The 20,704-nt window shown below is 42.2% G+C and overlaps 4 protein-coding genes across 4 annotated transcripts in view; 2 read left to right on the top strand and 2 right to left on the bottom strand.

Moving 5' to 3' along the window:
* Positions 1 to 1,553, bottom strand: part of LOC118412152 — a 3,682-nt gene extending 2,129 nt beyond the window's left edge. The window contains exons 1-2 of the mRNA XM_035814858.1: positions 805 to 1,553; positions 333 to 618 (exon numbers count right to left, since the gene is read on the bottom strand). Coding sequence (XP_035670751.1) covers positions 333 to 602 — 270 coding nt within the window. The 5' untranslated portion in view covers positions 603 to 618; positions 805 to 1,553. The remainder of the gene's footprint in view (positions 1 to 332; positions 619 to 804) is intronic.
* LOC118412151 (nicotinamide N-methyltransferase-like) overlaps positions 1 to 2,574 on the top strand; it is a 20,521-nt gene extending 17,947 nt beyond the window's left edge. Inside the window, exon 5 of the mRNA XM_035814855.1 lies at positions 2,232 to 2,574. Within this exon, the coding sequence (XP_035670748.1) occupies positions 2,232 to 2,558 (327 nt within the window). The 3' untranslated portion in view covers positions 2,559 to 2,574. The remainder of the gene's footprint in view (positions 1 to 2,231) is intronic.
* A 235-nt stretch (positions 2,575 to 2,809) lies between these two features.
* On the bottom strand, positions 2,810 to 17,321 carry LOC118411786. Its single transcript, XM_035814273.1, has 5 exons — positions 17,286 to 17,321; positions 16,817 to 16,980; positions 6,722 to 7,007; positions 5,321 to 5,531; positions 2,810 to 4,404 (listed from the first exon to the last, which is right to left on the bottom strand). Exons 1-5 carry the CDS (start codon positions 17,319 to 17,321, stop codon positions 4,064 to 4,066), a joined length of 1,038 nt encoding a protein of 345 aa, XP_035670166.1. The 3' UTR covers positions 2,810 to 4,063.
* Positions 17,322 to 18,689: 1,368 nt separating this feature from the next.
* On the top strand, positions 18,690 to 19,269 carry LOC118411785 (nicotinamide N-methyltransferase-like). The gene is made up of 2 exons (XM_035814272.1): positions 18,690 to 18,695; positions 18,943 to 19,269. The coding sequence occupies exons 1-2, from the start codon at positions 18,690 to 18,692 to the stop codon at positions 19,267 to 19,269; spliced, it is 333 nt and encodes a 110-aa protein (XP_035670165.1).
* The last annotated feature ends 1,435 nt before the right edge of the window (positions 19,270 to 20,704 follow it).

Genomic DNA, 20,704 nt, shown 5'->3' with positions numbered 1-20,704 from the left:
TCTATTTACCGTTCTGGAGTAATATCTGGTCTTCTACGCACACACAGACACACAAACACACACACACACACACACACACACACACACACACACACACATACAAACGCTACCGAAAATATAACCTTCTTGGCGAATGTAATGAAACAATATAATGAATTTCACAGCCGTTTTGTTAATTTGTTAAGCTATAGCTAAGATTTCAGGCTACTTAAAACTCAGCGCCGAAGTGGCCCTGAATGTGTGACATTGACAGGGTCTTTACTGGTAGTGGTGAATGGAGGGTGATATAAACTCCACCCATTACTAGTAGTTGTACTCTACAAAAAACAAACCTTATGTAAGGACTGTAAGTGACAGTCATCAACCGGTGAGGGCCATCCGAGCCTCTCAGCCACTTTGTTATTTGGATTCTCGGCTTCAAAGAACCACATGGTGAAGCCCACGCTGAGGTTCGTCTCGTACACGAAGCCGTCGCCCCACATCTTCTCACACAGCTCCTTCCCGCTGGGATAGATTTCTTCGAACGTCTTACAAGAAAGGTCTGCGGACTGAACGGCTAGTCCAGTCAGCAGGACTAAGGCGACCAAGATGACGGCATCCATGGCGAACCAGCTGGACCTATCATACGTGCAAACATAAAAGGGCAATGTGTTGCACCTTGCTCTGTGAGTTGAGATTACCTTGTGCAGTGGCTATCTTGAACTTGGTACAGTGAATGGCATTAGAAGGATAGTAATCTAGAAAGTCCAGCGTATGTATACTACTAGTATTCACAGCAAATTCAAAGTACTAGTGTAAGATTACCTGCAAGTGGTTACTCCAACAGCAAGGAGGAAACGGTAACTGTGATGGCCTTGAACGTCCGACCTCGCCTAGCATTCTCGGGGTGGTACCTGGTCAATATTTGAATTGTGAGGTAGGGCTGGATTCTAATGAAGTGTTTATGGCGTATAATCTGCACGATGAAAGAGTGCTTTTCGACCATCAATATGTCCAGTAGCTCAAATAAACAAATCTGTAAACCATACTCATAACTCTTTTAGACGAACATACCATTGACAACAGTGTCAGGGACAAGGGTCAAACTTAGCTTGTTGTCGTGAATGGAAAAAAGGCGGCACCAACACGATAATAATTAAGGGCTAATGACCCGCCCCGAGGTGTATATGGTGTCATAACGCCTGGTCCTTTGCTATAACCACCGAATAAAACCACCAAGTGAGCGAAGCGTACTGGTCGCTGATTGCTGGCCTTTTCTGACTGCCAACCCCCAAGAGCCTGCATGGAAACGCTGCATCAAAGTGATATTAAAAAACAATTAGGGCGATTAACTAGGAGGTGCGAATTTCCTGCCTCCTAATAAACTGCACGCATCTCCACCGGACAGAGCCGTAAAATGCTTGCAGCTGACACGCGAATTGCCTCTCACGGAGTTGTGAATTACTCCTAACGTGTGTGTTAATAGGGCAAATGAATGGCTAATTGTTTTTTAATATCACCTTGATGCAGCGTTTCTATGGCCAGCAATCAGCGACCAGTACAAATAGAAATGGCCAGCAAAAGTGCATTATGAGCCAAAAAAACAACAACCAGAAAGCCTGCTATGGAGGCTACACAACCCTCCGTACGTGCAAATACGTGCTGTCTACGTGCCAAAACGTGGGCAATCTTTTGGGATCCGTAAGTGGTGAGTACCGCCTCCGTACGAACTCGTAGGGAATCCAACGGATTTTGGAGCACGCAGACACGGCGTAGAACTAATACGTGCAGACAACACGTTGTGTGCTATCTGGCTGCGGATTCGTCCCCCGTAAGGGCGACGCGCCTGCCCTGTACAGCCTGAACATTTTGAGAAATACGTGGTGGACGTGGACTCCCAAATAAACGTACGGACAAATTGCATGTACGACGGGTTGTGCCCTTAGCTTAAGGCGGGTTGTGCCCTTAGCTTTAGAGTTTTGTGCGCTTTTCGACTTTATATACAAAATGTACGTCTTTCTGGTGGGTCCTTTATATTTTTGTCGATCTGAATACGTTGGCCAGAAAAAAAATGTATTTTTAAACAGAGTTCCACGAACACATACCGTCACCAAATAAACCAGGTGTGTTATGTCTGTATGTAATGATGTCTGTAGACATAAATGTGACATTGCATTTTATTTTACATATTACATGTATTTGATAAAGCCACACAAACTCTTATCAACTAGTCACCCACATCTTGTGCTCAGTTTGACGTGGTAACTACAAGCCTGTGCCTGGAGACAGCGTGCCCTGACCGGGAGACCTACTCCGCTGCTGTACGCCGCATCACCCGCCTACTCAAGCCGGGAGGAACGTTCGCTCTCGCAGAAGTCACCAACCAGACCTTCTACTCCTTCGGTGACTACAAGTTCTTCACCCTTCCTATCGACAGCAGCTTCATGAGAGAAGTATTTGAGAAGGCGGGATATGTCGATATCAATATCAAGTCGTTCCCGGCTACAAATCTTGAGAACAACACTATCTCCGACTTTGACGGGCTCGTTGTTCTCCATGCTAGGAAGGCAGAGATTTAGAAGTGCTTGGAGCACAGGGGTCAAGTATAGGGTTTATGACCCCCCCCCCCTGGGATGTAAACGGTGGTTGGTACGGTTCCTACATTCAATGAAAGAATGAGCGAAGCAAACCGGCCGCCGGTAGGAGGTGGCTATAGGAACAGACCATGCCATATGACACCGTAAGTACCAAATTCATTAACGTTATTTCATGTATCTGTATTACATAGCCAAAATCATACATCAAAATGACTCATGCAGTGACACAGGTCCTGTATAACATAGAAACCATTTAATCTTACACACTTTTAAAGCATTTGTCATAGGTCATAGCTCATAGGTCAAGTCGAGAGTAACAGGCACACTTCTAGAATATCCAGATCTGTTTGTTAAAAAAAAGCAGACTGTAAACAAAATTAGCCTTAGCTGAAGTGAAGTCAAAAGTAATCAAGTGGAAGCCTTTTGAAAAGTGGACAATATGGAGTAATCTAATGACTGGTGGTTGCGATAAAATGGAGATCCACTCTTGTTTTAATATTTGTGATCTGCCCATTTTCAACATGAACGTATTTTTTAAAACTTGAATTGCAAGCTTTTTATAGATGATATAACATACTTACAACTAACTGTAGATCACGTAGGTAATTTACAAATTATCATTCATACAATTCAGCCATGTTGTCCAGGTAAGCTTTCTAAAATGACAATTAGTGCATACTTAAAACTCATAAGCTTTAGATCAGGTAAGCTTTGCTTTTCAGCACTGGACATAACGTTTTTCAATGAAGATATTGTATTCAATTCAAATTACCACATGTATATTAACTGTCAAGTAAAAGTTGAAATTACACAGTTTATCAAAATACGTGTAACTTGGTGGATGAAGAGAATAGGACTATGCTGTGCATCATACATGGGTCTGTAGCCATTTGGAACCTTACCCAAAACTAATTAAGTTTAGAAAAATAGCAACGCATATATAGCATCTTATGTTGTTATTATTTTAGATGACAAAATGAACGAAGCCAAAATGGCAATTTCTCTGTGAATTGTGTTTCCTTAATACTGCCTACGTACTGCCAGTATCCTGCACCTATAAAAACTCGGCACAAAAAGTTTGGAATATCAACTTCGGTTGATCATATTTCTGTGTATTATATATCAATAGAAAGCTTGTGTGATTTTCTTTCCAATGGTGTCAAATTCATTATCATTATGAACTCATAGAACAAGCACGAGGCCTACTTACTTGAGAGGGTCACCAAAAAAAGTGCCCAAATTTCCCCGCTTCTGTTCAACACTGTATCTTCTGGTTGTTATGACCGCGGGTAACAACGATTCAATCAATCGTTTTGTCATGTAACTTTTGGTATACAGAACATCCCAGTTTACCTTTTACAATATTCTTATTTCATTTCATTTATACTGCTAGTATCCTGCACTTATAGTTTACTTGAGTAAAACTGATGTATGTACGTACATATGCTCATGGAACGTGATACTTTCGACGTTACGGAACATTTTTATTATTCGGCCTCCAGTTTGTTGAACACAGGTTGGCCCTTTCTCTCTCGGAAAATGAAATAACCAAGAGTACCAATCAGCACTGCCACAATCACACAAGCCACGACTACCCCTGCAATAAGCCCAGCGTTTCCCCCGTTATCCCCTGTGTTATCAACTTTGGCGTACTCCCTGGCACATGAACTATAGCTCCCACTGTCCGCTGCACAGAAGCGGTCGTACCGACACGCTCTGAACCAGGCGTCACAGTAGTCAGCGCGGATGGGCATTCCCTCCATCTGCCACTTGTTGTGGTTCGGATCCGAGTCGTTGTAGACGTGGTCCGGGAATTTCCGGTAAAAACCTGGAAGTTCATATGTACACGTCGTGATTGGAAAAGTTCACATACAAGTCGTCATTACTTTCGTGAAGATGGTGTTATTATCTCCATGAAAAATGGAGATATAGTTTTGGGTGTTTCTGTCTGTCTATGTGTCTGTCTCTCTCTCTCGCTCTCAATCTAGATGATATTTGGTATGTAGGTAGCTTAGACAAAGATATACACAATTAAGTGCAAATTATGCAAACTGGCACTTAATTTGCATAATTAATGGGGGAAATCTTTATTTGTGGTGTTCGCCATTGTAGAACTCAAATACCTGTCATATACGTAGTTTGTGGCTGGTGGAACATTAACAGATATCAATTATGCAAATACGTCCATAATTTACCTTCTAAATGGTAAATGATTGCATAATTAACATTATGCCAGTGTAAGTTATCTAAATGTGTACATGACCAAGCATAGATAATGTACATGACCAAGCATAGATAATGTAAATGTAAATGAAATCATTTACATAATCAGACTATTTCATGGAGATATGAGGTCTCCGAACTCTTTTTTTTTTCAGTTGTCTTTTTATGTTGGTGTGTGTCCATAGTTTAACTCAGAGGCTGAGTTGTCCCAGGTCCAATTTTTTTCCAGCAGGCTAAGCCGACTCGGGCCCAATTGTCTTTCTTGATGGCTTTGTTTTATTTCGCACACTTCAAAAACAAAAAAGTTCGTCAAAAAGAAAGTGCAGGGGTGAGACCAATATGGCCGGCCTATTTGTGCCATATCAAATGAATTAGAGTAGTAAATTAGGTAATCAATACAGATTACATTACAACTGGGGGGGGGGAGGTTCTTGATGGATGGATGGCTGGCTGAATGAATGGATAGAGAGATATGTTACTTTCAAAACTTCACAGATAAACCGAGGCGATTTTTGTAGTACCTGCGTTCGGTTCACATTCGTACAGGCAGGCCTCCTGCACGAAGAAGCGCTCACAGGCAGAACTGAGGGGACCGCACCGGTCCCAGTGCCATTCCTTGCCGTACGCTTCCTTGATCTTCTGTACGGAGGACACCGTGTCCTGGTGACAGCAGGAGTAGTCCTTCCAAGGATGGCACTCCGTGAAGTTGTCTGGTTCTGGTCCTGGAGCTTCCTGTCAGGAGGAAAAACGTTTGGCTTTGATGGGGTTGCACCATACGAGCGAAACTGATAGAGGGGAGTGGATTCGAGTCTTTTCATTTCCAATATAAGCTTGTTTGATACTTAGTACATTGTTAACTAGAGTTCCACGACTCAATACCTTCGCCAAATAATTTTAAACTTCACCACTTGCATAATTGATATTAGTTGATCATCTCCTCCACCCAAATAACAGATGTATGCAGATCTACAGCAAGAAAGAAGGTATTCGTTGCATTTCTCATAATTAATGCATATGAGGTCCTCATTTGCATAATTGGCAAATGAGGTCCTCATGTGCATGATTGAGGTTCAATTTTTACCTTTACATAACTTCCAAATGCCACAAGTAAAAAATCCTGTCATTTACCACAATGGGATCATAATATTTCCTCATCAATTATGCCAATTAGGCCTATATTTGCATAAAATCTATCCATCAATATTCTCTTTCTCAGTTACCAATGGCACATGTTGCAATTGTCCTATTATGGAACAAAACGGGGTTAGACAATCTCCTCATTATTTATGTAAATTAGATGTGGATTTGCATGAGTAACATTTAACTATAAGAAGCTATCGACGTATCAAAAAATCATGACGATCCGTCAATGCCATCTTGAGTTACTAGTGTTCCCTTTCAAGTTCTGACACTAAACTAGCCACTGCAGTTCCAAAACAAGCCGCTAGGGGCCCATACCTACACCACTTACCTCAGCCCCGAGATCTACATATCACGACAACAGCATGTCCAGAACAGGAAATTCCTCTGCCGTACCGTAATAAGTTGCTAGGGGGCCCAAAATCTAATCGTTTTCTGGTCTCACCAAGACCTACCCACATACCAAATGTCAATACAATCCATTTAATTGGTTGATTTTAAGCGTTCTCGAGTTATACTGGTCTTCTACACTCACACTTACACACACACACACACACAAACATACATAAACTCTACTGAAAATATAACCTTCTTGGCGAAGGTAATGAATTTCACAGCCGTTTTGTGAATTTGTTAAGCTAAGATTTCAGGCTACTGGCTTAAAACTCAGCGCCGAAGTGGCCCAAAATGTGTGACATTGATAGCGTCTTTACTGGTGGTGGTGAGGGGATGGCGACATTAACTCCACCCATTACTAGTAGTTTTACTCTACATGAACAAACCTTATGAAAGTACTCTAAATGACAGTCATCAACCGGTGAGGACCATCCGAGTCTCTCAGCCACTTTGTTATTTGGATTCTCGGCTTCAAAGAACCACATGGTGAAGGCCACGCTGAGGTTCGTCTCGTACACGAAGGCGTCGTCCCACATCTTCTCGCACAGCTCCTTCCCGGTGGGGTAGATTTCTTCGAACGTCCTGCACGGTACGTCTGCGGACTGAACGGCTGGTCCAGTCAGCAGGACTAGGACGACAAAGGTTACGGCATCCATGGTGAGACAGCTGGACCTGTCATACATGAAAACATAAAACTTTTAAAATGTGCTGCACCTTGCTCTTTGAGTTGACACTACCTTGAACTTGGCATTATAAGGTTAGTAATATAGACGTTCCGGCGTATGTATACTATTCACAGCAAATTCAATATACTAATTAATGTAAGATGACCTGCAAGTGGTTACTCCAACAGGAAGGAGGAAACAAAAACTGGGATGACCATGAACGTCCGACCTCGCCGAGCCTTCTCGGCGTGGTACTAGGTCAATATTTGAATTGTGAGGTGGACCTATATCGTCAATGATTATTAGGTGGTGTTTATGACATGTTGTACAGGAAATGTGCATAATCCGGATGATGAATGGTTACGGTACTTTTTTGACCACCAATATGTCCATTCGACACTTAATCGATTTGGCGGAATGCTGTAGTAGTTATGCTTATAATATGGAAATACCCGAAGTACGCGTCTGTACCTCTGCATGTAGCCCAAACACACCTGTGTACCAACGCAGCGCTCTTTAGACAAACAAACCCTTGACAACAGTATCTGGGACAAAGATCAAACTAAGGTTGTTGACGTGAATGGAGAAAGGTGGTATCAATACACTGATAAATACCTAGCAGTGAACTATGGCGTCATAAAAAGGCTAGGCGGATGAAATTGTTCAGACAAATAAATTGGCACTATCCAAGTCTTAATACCCCCCATCACATTAGGCGAAAATCGATCGGAAGACTAGTCTACGATCTCTAAATGACATTTTCGTAAGTAAGACGTCCGGTGTTCTCACGATCATCTTGCAATTTCTAGGGATCGCTGGCGATTTCGATGGTCGCGTAGCAGCGAAACATTTTCTTAACATAAGCGACAAGTCGCAGGAGATCTCTAAGATCGCAGAGCTCGTTACCTAGTCGCACATCGTGCGTGCAAATCGTGCGTACATCGCAAGGGTATCGGTCGACATTCGATTGATAGTCGTGCGTCAATTATGCACAGACCTAGCTATTAATCGTCGAGCGCAAATCGGATGGTGAACTCCCGGCGACGTTTGCCCGACTTCCGTTTACAAATATTGAATTTCTGGGAATGTGAGGGTAATTCTGACATTGTGGCCCCTATGGTAGTATGAAGGCTGGCTTTTTGACACACTTTCCTTTCTTGTGTCATTTCTATTATGCCGCGCATTCCATTCATTGGTTGAAAAGATTCCGACAGCAAATTAAGCAACATTTATTGATCTCTTGCCTTTTTATCTCCAAGAAAAATGGAGATCTAGTTTTGGGTGTGTCTGTGTGTGTGCCTGTGTGTGTGTCTGTGTGTGTGTCTGTGTGTTTGTGTGTTTGTGTTTCCGGATATTTGTGGTCAGCATAACTCAAGAACCTCTCGATGGATTGCCATAATATTTGGTATGTGGGTAGGTGTTGTAAAGACGGAGGTCAAGGTCAATTTTGGGCCCCCTGCTATGTGACCTTGGTACTGCAGCAGAAGTTCCGTTTTTTGTATCTTTTGATCTGGATGTGCTATGGTCTTAATTTTTTGGTAGCAGATAGCTTGTGACGTGAGGAATATGTTGTGCAAGTTTGGGATCCCTAGCAGCTTGCTCTGGAACTGCAGGAGTGTTTTCCTCAAAATCCTCTAAGGAGGATAACTGGACAAAGGAATGACAAATATAGATGATATTTGGTATGTAGGAAGCTTAGACAGAGATGTACATAATAAAGTGCAAATAATGCAAACTAGCACTTAATTTGCATAATTAACGAGGGAAATCTATATTTGTAGTGTTTGCCATGGTAGGTCTCAAATACCTGTCATATATGTAGTTTGTGGCTGGTGGAATATTAACAGATATCAATTATGCAAATACATACCTAATTTGCATAATTAATGTAAAAGTGCTAGAATTCTTCTAGATAGTAAATGATTGCGCAATTGATTAATCCACATTGTGGCCAGTATAAGTTATCTAAATGTGTACACAACCAAGCATATATGTGGAAATCATTTACATAATCTGACTATTTCATGGAGATATGAGGTCTCCGAACTCTTGTTTGAGGAATGTTTTAAGTTACCTTGTCCGCGTGCAGGGGGTCATGGGGGGTTCATTATCATAGATTTATTCACAGACGATCGCACGAGCCTCGCTTATATGTGACAGGGACAGTTTTTGGGCGAAAACTACGCAAGACAATCTTAAGATCTTTAAAATGTTCCATGTCAGACAAACTTCTGTGCGGTGAATCAAAAAAGGAATCATTAAAACATGGTAGCAAGCAAGGGTTGCAATACCAGTATTCATTACTATTGGCCAATGTAAGGTACTGTTGTAAGTCCATGTCTATACATTTAGTATGGAACCATTTGTCGCATAGATCACAGCATATCCCACGTCACTGACCATGTAAATCGCCATGGGCGAAAAAATGACAGTGTTCTGCTGTGACTCAGAAGCACCACGCCCGGGACTGGTGTGCAACAGTGTCGTGGTCAAAGTTCAAATGAATTGTGGACGTGAAGTTGAAAAATGGCAGCACCGATCCAAAAAGGCACGGACTATCGCAAAACCTTCGGGGCAAAGGCGTATTTGACGGGTTTTTTTACCACACCAGAAGGTTCCGATGAAGAAGGAGATGGCACACCGGTTCTAAAAGAATTCCACGAGATTTTCAACTCTGGTGAGACTTGATTTTTCCAGTTCAGTAGTATAATTGTTTTGGCACGTCATTCTTATAATATGGGCGTACGTGCGTATACGTTATACCCCCCTCACATTATATACGATCTTCGGACGTACTTCGCCATCGCAGGAAGGTCGGCTGATTTTAAGATCTTAAGATGGTCTTGCGTATTTTTCGCCCAAAATCTGTCCCCCTCACATACAAGCGAGCCTCGTGCGATCGACGGTGAATAAATCTATGATAATGAACCTCCCATGACCTCCTGCACGCGGACAAGGGAACACAAAACGTTCCTCAAAAAAGGAAAGAGATCAATAAATGTTGCTTATTTTGTTGTCGGAATCTTTTTAACCAATGAATGGAATGCGCGGGCATAATAGAAATGACACAAGAAAGGAAAGTGTGTCACAAAGCCAGTCTACATATTGCCACAGGGGCCACAATGTTAGAATTACCCTCACATTCCCAGAAATTCAATTTTTGTAAACAATCGGAAGTCGAGTGAACGTCGCCCGAACGTCGCCCAACTAACGGGCGTTCGCCATCCGATTTGCGCTCTATGATTAATAACTATGTCTGTGCTCGCCTATCGGTCTTCAATCGTTGGATTGACGCAAGACTATTGACCAATACACTTGCGAGGTACGCACGATTTGCACGCACGATCTGCGACTCGGTAACGAACTCTGCGATCTCGGAGATCTCCTGCGACTTGTCGCTTATGTTAAGAACATGTTTCGCTGCACCGCGACCGTCGTAAGACTCCTGAAAATTGCCGGCGATCTCTAAAAATCGTAAGATGATCGTGAGAACACCGGACGTCTAACTCACGAAAATGTCTTTTAGAGCTCGTAAACTAATCTTCCGATCGAATCGCGCCTAATGTGAGGGGGGTATTAACGCACCTTGAAACCAACAATATCCGTCAGTCTTCCCCTGACAATGACAAGGAGGTACTCCTTGCTCCTCACTAGATGGTACTCGTAAGGTACTGTAGGGAAAAGCACTTTTACTTTCGAACGTGCAAGCCTGTAAAGCGTTAACTGTACACGGTTATCGCCATTACATTCTCAATGTTGTGTAGGTCGGCTGAAACCGGGAAGTCGCCTGCTCGATGTCGGGAGCGGTCCGACTATCGATCAGCTGATCAGCGCCAGCAGGTTCTGTACAGAGATCGTCTGCGCAGAGTACACTGAGGTACGTTCAGAAGTGTCGCTCAGTGTGCCCCTCAATGTTCACAGATTCGTCACTAAAACTCCCTCATGCATTTTTTATGGTGCACGCAAACAACGTGTGTTCACCAAGTTTGAATGAATGAATTCATCCCCAGCGGGGCTGGCTTTTACTTTATGGTGGTTGTCACGGTGGGCGGGGGTGGTGGGTACGTGGTGCTGGTTCGCTAGACTAAAACACTATGAAAACTACATTCCTCCTAACATCACAGAACCCAGACATGATAAAAAAGGTGGGATCCTTTGTCTTCAACTGTCTCAGGAAAAGGAGTGGAACCCAACACGTTTCGGTTTAGAGTTAGCTTTTAGACTAAGAGTTGACATATTCTAAACTGTTATACAATATTTGTTTGTTTCCTTTCATGTTACCTGCAATTTAGCCTGGGTACCATCCGGAAAGTAGTTCGCTCCGACGTTCATTATATACTATATACAGTCGCTTCTAGCTCTGACATTCATTATACACTATATACAGTCGCTTCTCTGTGTTTCCGTCTGGGAACGCGGACCATCTCAACGTACGTCTGGAATCGTCCAAATTTTGGACGCAGACGCTGATTGGTCCCCACATAGGAGCGAATTATGGAATGGGTTCATGTGATCGTTCGAACCGGTGTTCCAACACCGGAAAAGCCCCACGTCCCCTTGCTTGCGCATGTGGGCGCCGGCCTGTTGTCATCGAACGAGTGCTCTAGAACCCATTCCTTGATTCGCTCATCAACTGGCGTCACCACCAAACGGTTTGAATGCGCACGTCTCCAGACGGATAGCAGAAGTGAACATAGGAGCGAACTACTATCCGGATGGTACCCAGGCTAACCTGCAATTAGCTCTCGAGCAAGAATTTGCAATAAAATATTATATTCAAAGTTGGCTTAAGTTCTATAAATGCCGTTAAAGGAGTTTGCCGAGGAAGGGAGTTTACTTTGATTGGTAAGTTACCTTGAATCTGTCTGCACGTTGTATGTGTCAGTTTTAGAATACGTTACTAAATTGAGTGCACTGCCACATTGTCTGTGAGTGTCCCAACAATGAAAGCAAGCGATTGATGTACAGTTGCTCGGTGGTTGCCAGACCAAAGTATATTTTGATACCCTTCTTTCCCTTTCAAATTCACTTACTTTCATTAGTCTAGTTACAGGTTTATGCTAGCAAAACCTTTTTTGTCCTCATCGTCGGGGAAGGCACTACCATGCTAGAAATGTCGTCATGTATGTGCCATCTTGTTAAAAATATTGCTAGAATTTGTCCTTTCATTCCAGAATAACCGAGCCGAGATTGAAAAATGGGTGAAGAAGGACCCGGATATGCACGACTGGACCCCATTTTTCAAGTTTGTAGCTGATCTGGAGGGAGATAGGTATGTTATCTGACTATTTCCTGTCTTGTTGGGAACAGGTCAAACAATGACGTTATGTTCGCTCAAGATTATATGTAAATCATAATGTCTTTGTTTAGCTAGCTAAAAGGATGGATAAGAAAGTGATGAATAAAGCAGAATAGTTACATATTTGGTACATAACCATGCAAGTTTTTTTTTATCAATGTCCACTACACTACATCATCCTAACTTCTTGCATGTGACGCCCTTTTGGGCATCTGATGAGTAGGGAAAACGATTGACAGATTTAACTGCCAAAACAGCGCTAGGTAACTATTCTCCATTGCCGGCTGAGGTGTTTTTGCTGGCTATGTTTTACCAAGCATAGGGCTTCTTTTGACAGCCTATCTTTCCAGCCTTTCTTCTTGTTAAATAAATATAATGAGAAAGTTATTGAAACCAACCCGTAAAAATTCCCCGGCGTGCGCTTATAAATTGGGCGGGGGAACAAGACTTCCAGCATCGAATACGAGGAAGCTCCCGATGATATGGTTACCAGGCTAATATATTACACATGTACAGGCATCACCTTCTGCATGAGAAGAAAGTTTTTTTCGTGTTGATCATGTTCTTGAACAGCTCCTCGTGGGAAACGCGCCAGTCCCATCTCAGAGATGCTATAAAGGAAGTCATTCCTTGTGACGTCACCAAGTCTGACCCTTTCGCTCCTCGGCAATAATTAATATCAGGAGATGAATGGAATATAATTTTTATATTTCATTTAATAAGCCAAACGTTTCGATACACGTAACATATATGACCAATATGATGAAAAAAATTGCCGATGCTTTAGTATTTTCAGTCTAAATCCTAATGAACGTATAAAACTAGAGTTCGGCGATCTCATACCTCCATGAAATATTTACAGCTTTTGTAAATTTAATGCAAATAACTTGCACATTGACATGATCTATGCATGGTGATGTTCATCATTGACTAACATACACATGTCACAAGTATAGAATTCCTATCATTAATCATTGAGCGATTTTTGCAATTTTCGCACATATTATGCAAATCAGTTCCTTGTTAGCATATTTGGTATCAATCATAACTTACATGTGTTACATTTATTGAAGTCAAGTTACTGAAAACAATGGAATTATGTACTTTCCACATTAATTATGCAAATTAAGTCCTCAATAACATGTATATCATTATGAACATCTTTGCCTAAGCTATCCGCATGTCTAAAATGATGTCAATCCGTCATTCCTTTCTGCAGTTATTCTCTTTGGACAAAAATGCCCCTGCAGTTCCAAAAATAAACGTTAGGGAAACTTGTCTCACTTAACGATGACGCTGAAAGCTATCTACCAATAAAATGTCAAGACCATATCATGTCCTGGACAAGAGATACATTGAAAAAACTGCTATGATAGATTATACTGATTACTTATGCAAATGTACTACTATTTTGCATAATGAGTATTTCATTTCGTACAACATAAGGTACTACAAGTCTAATACCAAAAATCATGAAAACTCGTTGTTCCCTTCTTGAGTTGTCCACTTCAGAAGTTTTTGACAAAAATGCAACTGCTATCCCAAAACTAGTCGCTTGGTAGCCCTACCTTATGTCACTTATTTCTGAGCACAAGAGCTATGTAATACATGTACCTAAAATTCGTGACCATAGGTTGTTCAAAGCACGAGATAGCAAACCGGAAGTTGCACTGCAGTACCAAGGGATACCGCTAGGGGGGAGGGGGCAAAATCTAATCACTTCCAGCTTTCATCACACCCCACCAACACACCAAGTATGAAACCAATCCACCCAGCCGCTCTTGGGTTATCTTGTACACAGACAAACGCAGGGTAAAATATAACCTTCATGACATTTCATGGAGGCAATAAAGTCCTATACATGATCTTTAGGCATATATAGAGTGAGGCTTAGTGTGTTGGGCGTTTTTCGGCTTCATATACAAAATGTGCGTGTTTCTAGTGGTTCTCTGTTTATCAAGTTTCGAGTCGAATACGTTGGCCACAAGAAAAACGTATAAAGGGCTGCAGAATAAAATCGTAGATGACTAAACGGTGCAATAAAGCACATTATTGACGTACTCAGTTTGTCTTGTCGTACTCAGTTTGACGTGGTAACTACGACCCTGTGCCTGGAGGCAGCGTGCCCTGACCGGGAGACCTACTCCGCTGCTGTGCGCAACATCACCCGCCTACTCAAGCCGGGAGGCACGCTCGCTCTCATTGGAATCACCAACCAGACCTTAGCTTCTACTCCTTCGGTGGCTACAAGTTCTTTACCCTTCCTATCGACAGCAGCTTCATGAGAGAAGTATTTGAGAAGGCGGGATATGTCGATATCAATATCAAGTCGTTTCCGGGGCTGGGTACAGATCTTGAGAACAACACCGTCTCCGACTTTGACGGGTTCGTTGTTCTCCATGTTAGTAAGGCAGAGATTTAGAAGTGCTTGGACCACAGGGTTCGATACAGGGTTAATGTCACGCCCCACCCCCATGTAAACGGTGCCATGATTCATGGTTGGTTCCTGCATGTACATCACCGAATGAGCGAAGCGAACCAGCTAGGAGGTGGTTATAGGAACATACCATGCCCTATGACACCGTAAGTACCCAAGAAAACGAGTCATTAATGCTATTACATTACTATAGCCAAAACCATACATTAAAATGTACATCAACATATGTACTCAAACCTCACTCTACAGTCCGTTAAAAAATTCTTGATTTCATATTATAGATCCCGATTAAGTGACACATTTACTGTTGATAACTTATGTACCTGGATAACCACCTGCAGATGCTCATTATGCATAGTGACACAGCTTTACCGTTTGATCTCCCATTATTCTGTTATTCCTAATCATTATTGACCTTGCTATTTTCTCATTTATATTGTATGTATTACTTTTAGTATTTAATGTCAGACTTGTCTTACATTTATTGTTTTTATCCTAAGTTTGTATGCTTTTGGGGAGTCGGCCTCGTAGAGGAACTAGATTTCTGTTGCCGACTCCCCTCAGACTGTACCCAATCTGCGAAGTGGAATAAATAAATAGATAAATAAATAAAATGACGTATGCAGTTTAAGAAGTCCTGTATAGTATAGAAATCTTTTAATCTTACACATTTTGAAGCATTTGTCAAGTCATAGGTCATGTTGAAGTAACAGGTCCACTTCTAGTATGTCAACATCTTTTTGTTAAAAAATTACAGTCTGTGAACAAACCATTAAGGCTCAACTGGGGTGAATGAAGTCAAGAGTCATCCGATTGAATGGTAAAATTGAGGTTCACCCTTGTTATAACATTTGTGATTTGCCCATTTTCATTATCTATGTTGAAATTTTGGACATCGTACATGGATCAACGTTTGAATAGCAAGATAGTAACGCATAACATCTTACGTTGTTAGTAATTTAGGTGGCAAAATTAAAGAGAGCAAAAATGGCAATTTCTCAGTGAATTGTGTTTCCCGAATACTACCTGCATACTGCTAGAATTCTGTACTTAAAGTTCAATTCAGTAACTGATGTATGTATGCACATATGCTAATGGAGACGTGAAACGTTCAATGTTACGCAACATTTTTAAAACGTCGAACCTCCAGTTTGTTTGTTGACCACAGGTTGCCCCTTTCTCTCTTGGAAAAGGAACCAAGAGTCCCAGACAGCAATGCCACAACCACAAGCCACACAAGTCACTACAATCTTGATCGATGCCAATGTAGCCCGCTGTCTTTAATAGCACTTCTATGAAACTTTGATCCGGAGTAACAGTGAAGAATACTTCAATTGTTGGCCCAGTACCCTACCCTACAGTTACTTGGAAAGAACAAAAACAAAAAATCAAGACTCCCCAACTGAGTAGAAAATCTTTTGGAATTCATTTTGGAAAATTTTGTTAATGGTAACCTATGGCATGGCTTGTGTTAGTAGTCCATGTGCCACTGTGCTTCTGCTTCCTGCTATAAATTTTGAGGCGTCGAACCTGCTCATTTAGGGGTCCCTGACCATGTACATCGCCATGGGCGAAAAACTGACAGTGTTCTCCTGTGACCCAGAAGCGCCACGCCCGGACTGGTGTGCAACAGCATCATGGTCAAAGTTCAATTGAAGGTGTCGACGTGAAGTTGTAAAATGGCAGCACCGATCCAAAAAGGCACGGACTACCACAAAACGTTTGGTTCAAAGGCGTATTTGAAGACATTTTATACTTCGCCAGAATGTATCGATGAAGACGGAGAGGCACTCACACCGATTTTTAAAGAATTCCACGAGATTTTCAACTCAACTGGTGAGACTTGATTTTCCCAGTTCAGTAATATATTTGTACAGCCACGTCGTTCTTATAATATGGGCGTACGTGCGTATGCGTTGGCACAACCAACAATGTCCGTCAGTCTTCCCCTAAACAATGACAAGGAGGTATTATTTGCTCCTCACTTGACGGTACCCGTACAGTAGGAAAAATCACTTTTACTTTCGAACGTGTAACTGTAAGCCTGTAAAGCTTTAAGTGTACTCGGTTATCACATTACCTTCTCAATGTTGTGTAGGTCGTCTGAAACCGGGAAGTCGCCTGCTCGATGTCGGGAGCGGCCCGACTATTCATCAGCTGATCAGCGCCAGCAGGTTCTGTACAGAGATCGTCTGCGCAGAGTACATTGAGGTATGTGTGTAGGAGAGTTTCGCTCCGTGTGCCCTACATTGTTCACAGATTAGTTACTAAAACTCCCTAATGCATTTTTTCGTGGATGAAGAAATGTGGAGCACTCAAAGTTAAACAACGTGCGTTAGCCAAGTTTGGTGTCCTATGTGGCGTAGAGGTCCCGAGTTTGATTCTCGCCGTGCCCCCTGGACTTTGAGCGGGGCTGGCTTTTATTTTTGGCTTGTTCGCTAGTTGGCTAAGGATCTCTAATGCCGTGGAAGGGAGTTTGCTTTGGCTGGGGAGTTACCTTGAATCTGTCTGTGCGTTGTATGTGGCATACAGATTTATGCTAGCAAAACCTTTTTGTCCTCGCCGTCGTGGATGGGCACCATCATGCTGGAAATGACGTCATGCACGCGCCATCTTGTTAAAAATATTGATAAAATTTGTCCTTTTATTCCAGAATAACCGAACCGAGATTGAGAAATGGGTGAAGAAGGACCCGGATATGCACGACTGGGCCCCCTTTTTCAAGTTTGTAGCTGATCTGGAAGGAGATAGGTATGCTATTTGAGTGTTTGCTGTCTTGTTGGGAACAGGTCGAACAAGGACGTTATGTTCACCTTAGGTCATATATAAATCATGATGTCTTTGGTTAGTTTAGAAAGTGGTGAGAAAAGTCGAATACATAAATATATAGTACATACCAAATCTTTCTTCTCTCCATGTCCACCAAATTTGACAGTATCATGTTTCTTGCATGTGAGCCACTTTTGGGCATCCGATGAGTAGGGAAAAATAATTAAACTCAAAATTGTGTTGAAAAGAGCGCTGTATGTAAAACAATGATGATAATTGCTGCTGATGTTGTTGTTGTTGTAAAATGTGACTGGCATTGGTAGGAGACTTTGTTATGTGTAGTTATGGTTGGAAATCTGAACCAAATAATTCCGGGTCATGCTCAGGCTTACCAATTGTTCGTATCCACCCTCGTACAACTGACCGCTTTCATTCCGTGTTGCTATGAAAGTGTATAAAACAATAAACCTATGATAGCTAACTTATTTTGTGATAATTTACTTATGACGACGACATTTCGAGTCTCTCAGCTTGTGTTTGGCAAGAACTCTAATCTGTTGACATACTTTAAAGCATGCATATACACTGTGTGTGTGTGTATGTGTGTGTTTTCCATGATCAAGGAAGAAAATGTAATCTTTGCGTATGCATTTAAGTATATGCTTTAAGATCGTATTTCGTGCAGTGCATAGTGTTCCTTGCCTGGTAACCATGCTAAATGGCCGGCTAAGATATTTTTAGCCGGCCATGTCTTTTCCAAGCATATGGCTTCTGTTTCTGACGGCCTGTCTTTCCATCGGATCCATGCGGCCATTCTAATAGAGCGAGGAAATTGAAACCAACACGTAAAAATTCCCAATCGCACACTAATTAACTGGGCGGGGAGAAACACTTCCAGCACTGCCAAGCCTATGGTTACCAGGTTAATATATTGCATACATCGCTTTCTGAGAAGAAGGGGTTAAATTTGTCGTGTTGATCACGTTCTTGTACAGCTCCTCGTGGGAAGCGCGCCAGTCTCATCTCAGAGATGCTATAAAGGAAGTCATTCCTTGCGACCTTACCAAGCCTGAACCTTTTCCTCCTCTCCAATATCAGGTGAATTTATTAAGCCAAACGTTTCGATACACGTAACATATATTCGCAGATGCTTAAAGTATTATTCAGTCTAACGTTAAATCCTAATGGACGTATGATATAGAAGTCCTATACATGATCTTTAAGCATATATATAGGATGAGGCTTAGTGGTTGTCGATAAAAATGTACTACGTTGTAGTGTATGTAACGTTAGTACTTCTTTCTAGTGGTTCTCTGTTTATTCGGTGCCTAGTCAAATACTTTATGGGCATAAAGAAAACCGTATAAAGGGCTGCACGTAGATGACTGAATCTTGCTTTCGATCACATTATTGACGCCCACATCTTGTCGTACTCAGTTCGACGTGGTAACTATAAGCTTTTGCCTGGAGGTAGCGTGCCCTGACCGGGAGACCTACTCCGCTGCTGTACGCAACATCACCCGCCTACTCAAGCCGGGAGGCACGCTCGCTCTCGCAGGAGTCACCAACCAGACCTTCTACTCCTTCGGTGGCTACAAGTTCTTTACCCTTCATATCGACAGCAGCTTCATGAGGGAAGTATTTGAGAAGGCGGGATATGTCGATATCAATATCAAGTCGTTCCCGGCTACAAATCCTGAGAACAACACCGTCTCCGACTGTGACGGGCTCGTTGTTCTCCATGCTCGTAAGGCAGAGATTTAGAAGTGTTTGGACCACAGGGTTCGATACAGGGTTAATGTCACACACACGCCACACTATCCCGATCGATGTAAACGGCGCCATGATGCATGGTTGGTTTTGGACGTAATCACCGAATGAGCGAAGCGAACCAGCTAGGAGGTGGTTATAGGTACAGACCATGCCATATGACACCATAAGTACCGAAGCAAACGAGTCATTAACGTTATTACATGCATCTTATAGCCAAAATCATACATCAAATGACGCATACAGCTTAAAAAGTCCTGTATAACATAGAATTTTTTTAAATCTTACACATTTTGAAGCATTTGTCAAGCCACAGGTCAAGTTGAACATGTCCACTTCTAGCATGTCAAGATCTTTTTGTTTAAAAATAATGCAGCCTGTGAATAAACTATTGTGGCCCCCTGTCCACAAGACGGCGATCGCGCTGCGCTCTCACTGCAACATAAATAGGATATGTCTAACCTTCGCTTTCACACTGGGTATATCATACAAAACTTAAAAGTGTGACTGATCCGACAACAAAACACAGAAAGTGTAAAAAGATTCGTTTCTTTTCTATACAATTCGTTGAAAGATACGTCAAATTTCAGGTCACAGAGAGCGCGCGGCGAGAGCGCCGTCCTAGTGGAAAGGGGGTATTAAGGCTCAACTGAAGTGAAGTCAAGAGTCATCCAATCGCAATGGAATGGCAAAATGGAGGTCCACTCATGTTATGATATTTTTGATCTACCCATTGTCAATATCTATTTGGAATTTTGTACATCGTATATGGATTAAAGCTTACCAAGATAACAACGCATAACATCTTACGTTGTTGGTATTTTAGGTGGCGAAATTAAAGAGAGCGAAAATGACAGTTTCTCAGTGAACTGTATTTCATGAATACTACCTGCATGCTGCTAGTATCCTGTATTTATACTTCACTTGAGTAAAACTGATGTATGTACGCACATATGCTAATGGCGACGTCATACGTTCAATAGGTTCCCCCTTTCTCTCTCGGAAAATGAAATAACCAAGATCCCCAAACAACACTACCACAACTACAAGCCACACAAGTCAGTACAATCTTGATCGATGCCAATGTATCCCGCCGTCTTTCAACTTTCATCCAGAGTAACAGTGAATGATCATTCAATTATTGGCCAGTACCCTATCCCACAGTTACTTGGAAAGAACAAAGAAGAAAATACGCTTTTGCCCAGAACGTTTTCATTTGAACTTTGACCACGACTCACACCAGTCCCGGGCATGGTGCTTCTGGGTCAAAGGAGAACACTGTCAGTTTTTCGCCCATGGCGATTGACATGGTCAAAGACCCCCAAAATGAGCAGGCTCGACGCCTCAAAATTTATTGCAGAAAGCACAAGCACAAGGGGACATGGACTACTATCGCAGGACTTTTGGGGCAAAGACAAATATGAAGGGG

This window comes from Branchiostoma floridae, chromosome 3 (assembly GCF_000003815.2).
Source record: "Branchiostoma floridae strain S238N-H82 chromosome 3, Bfl_VNyyK, whole genome shotgun sequence".
In the NCBI taxonomy this organism is placed as follows: domain Eukaryota; kingdom Metazoa; phylum Chordata; class Leptocardii; order Amphioxiformes; family Branchiostomatidae; genus Branchiostoma; species Branchiostoma floridae.
This window is presented reverse-complemented; position numbering and strand designations above follow the sequence as displayed.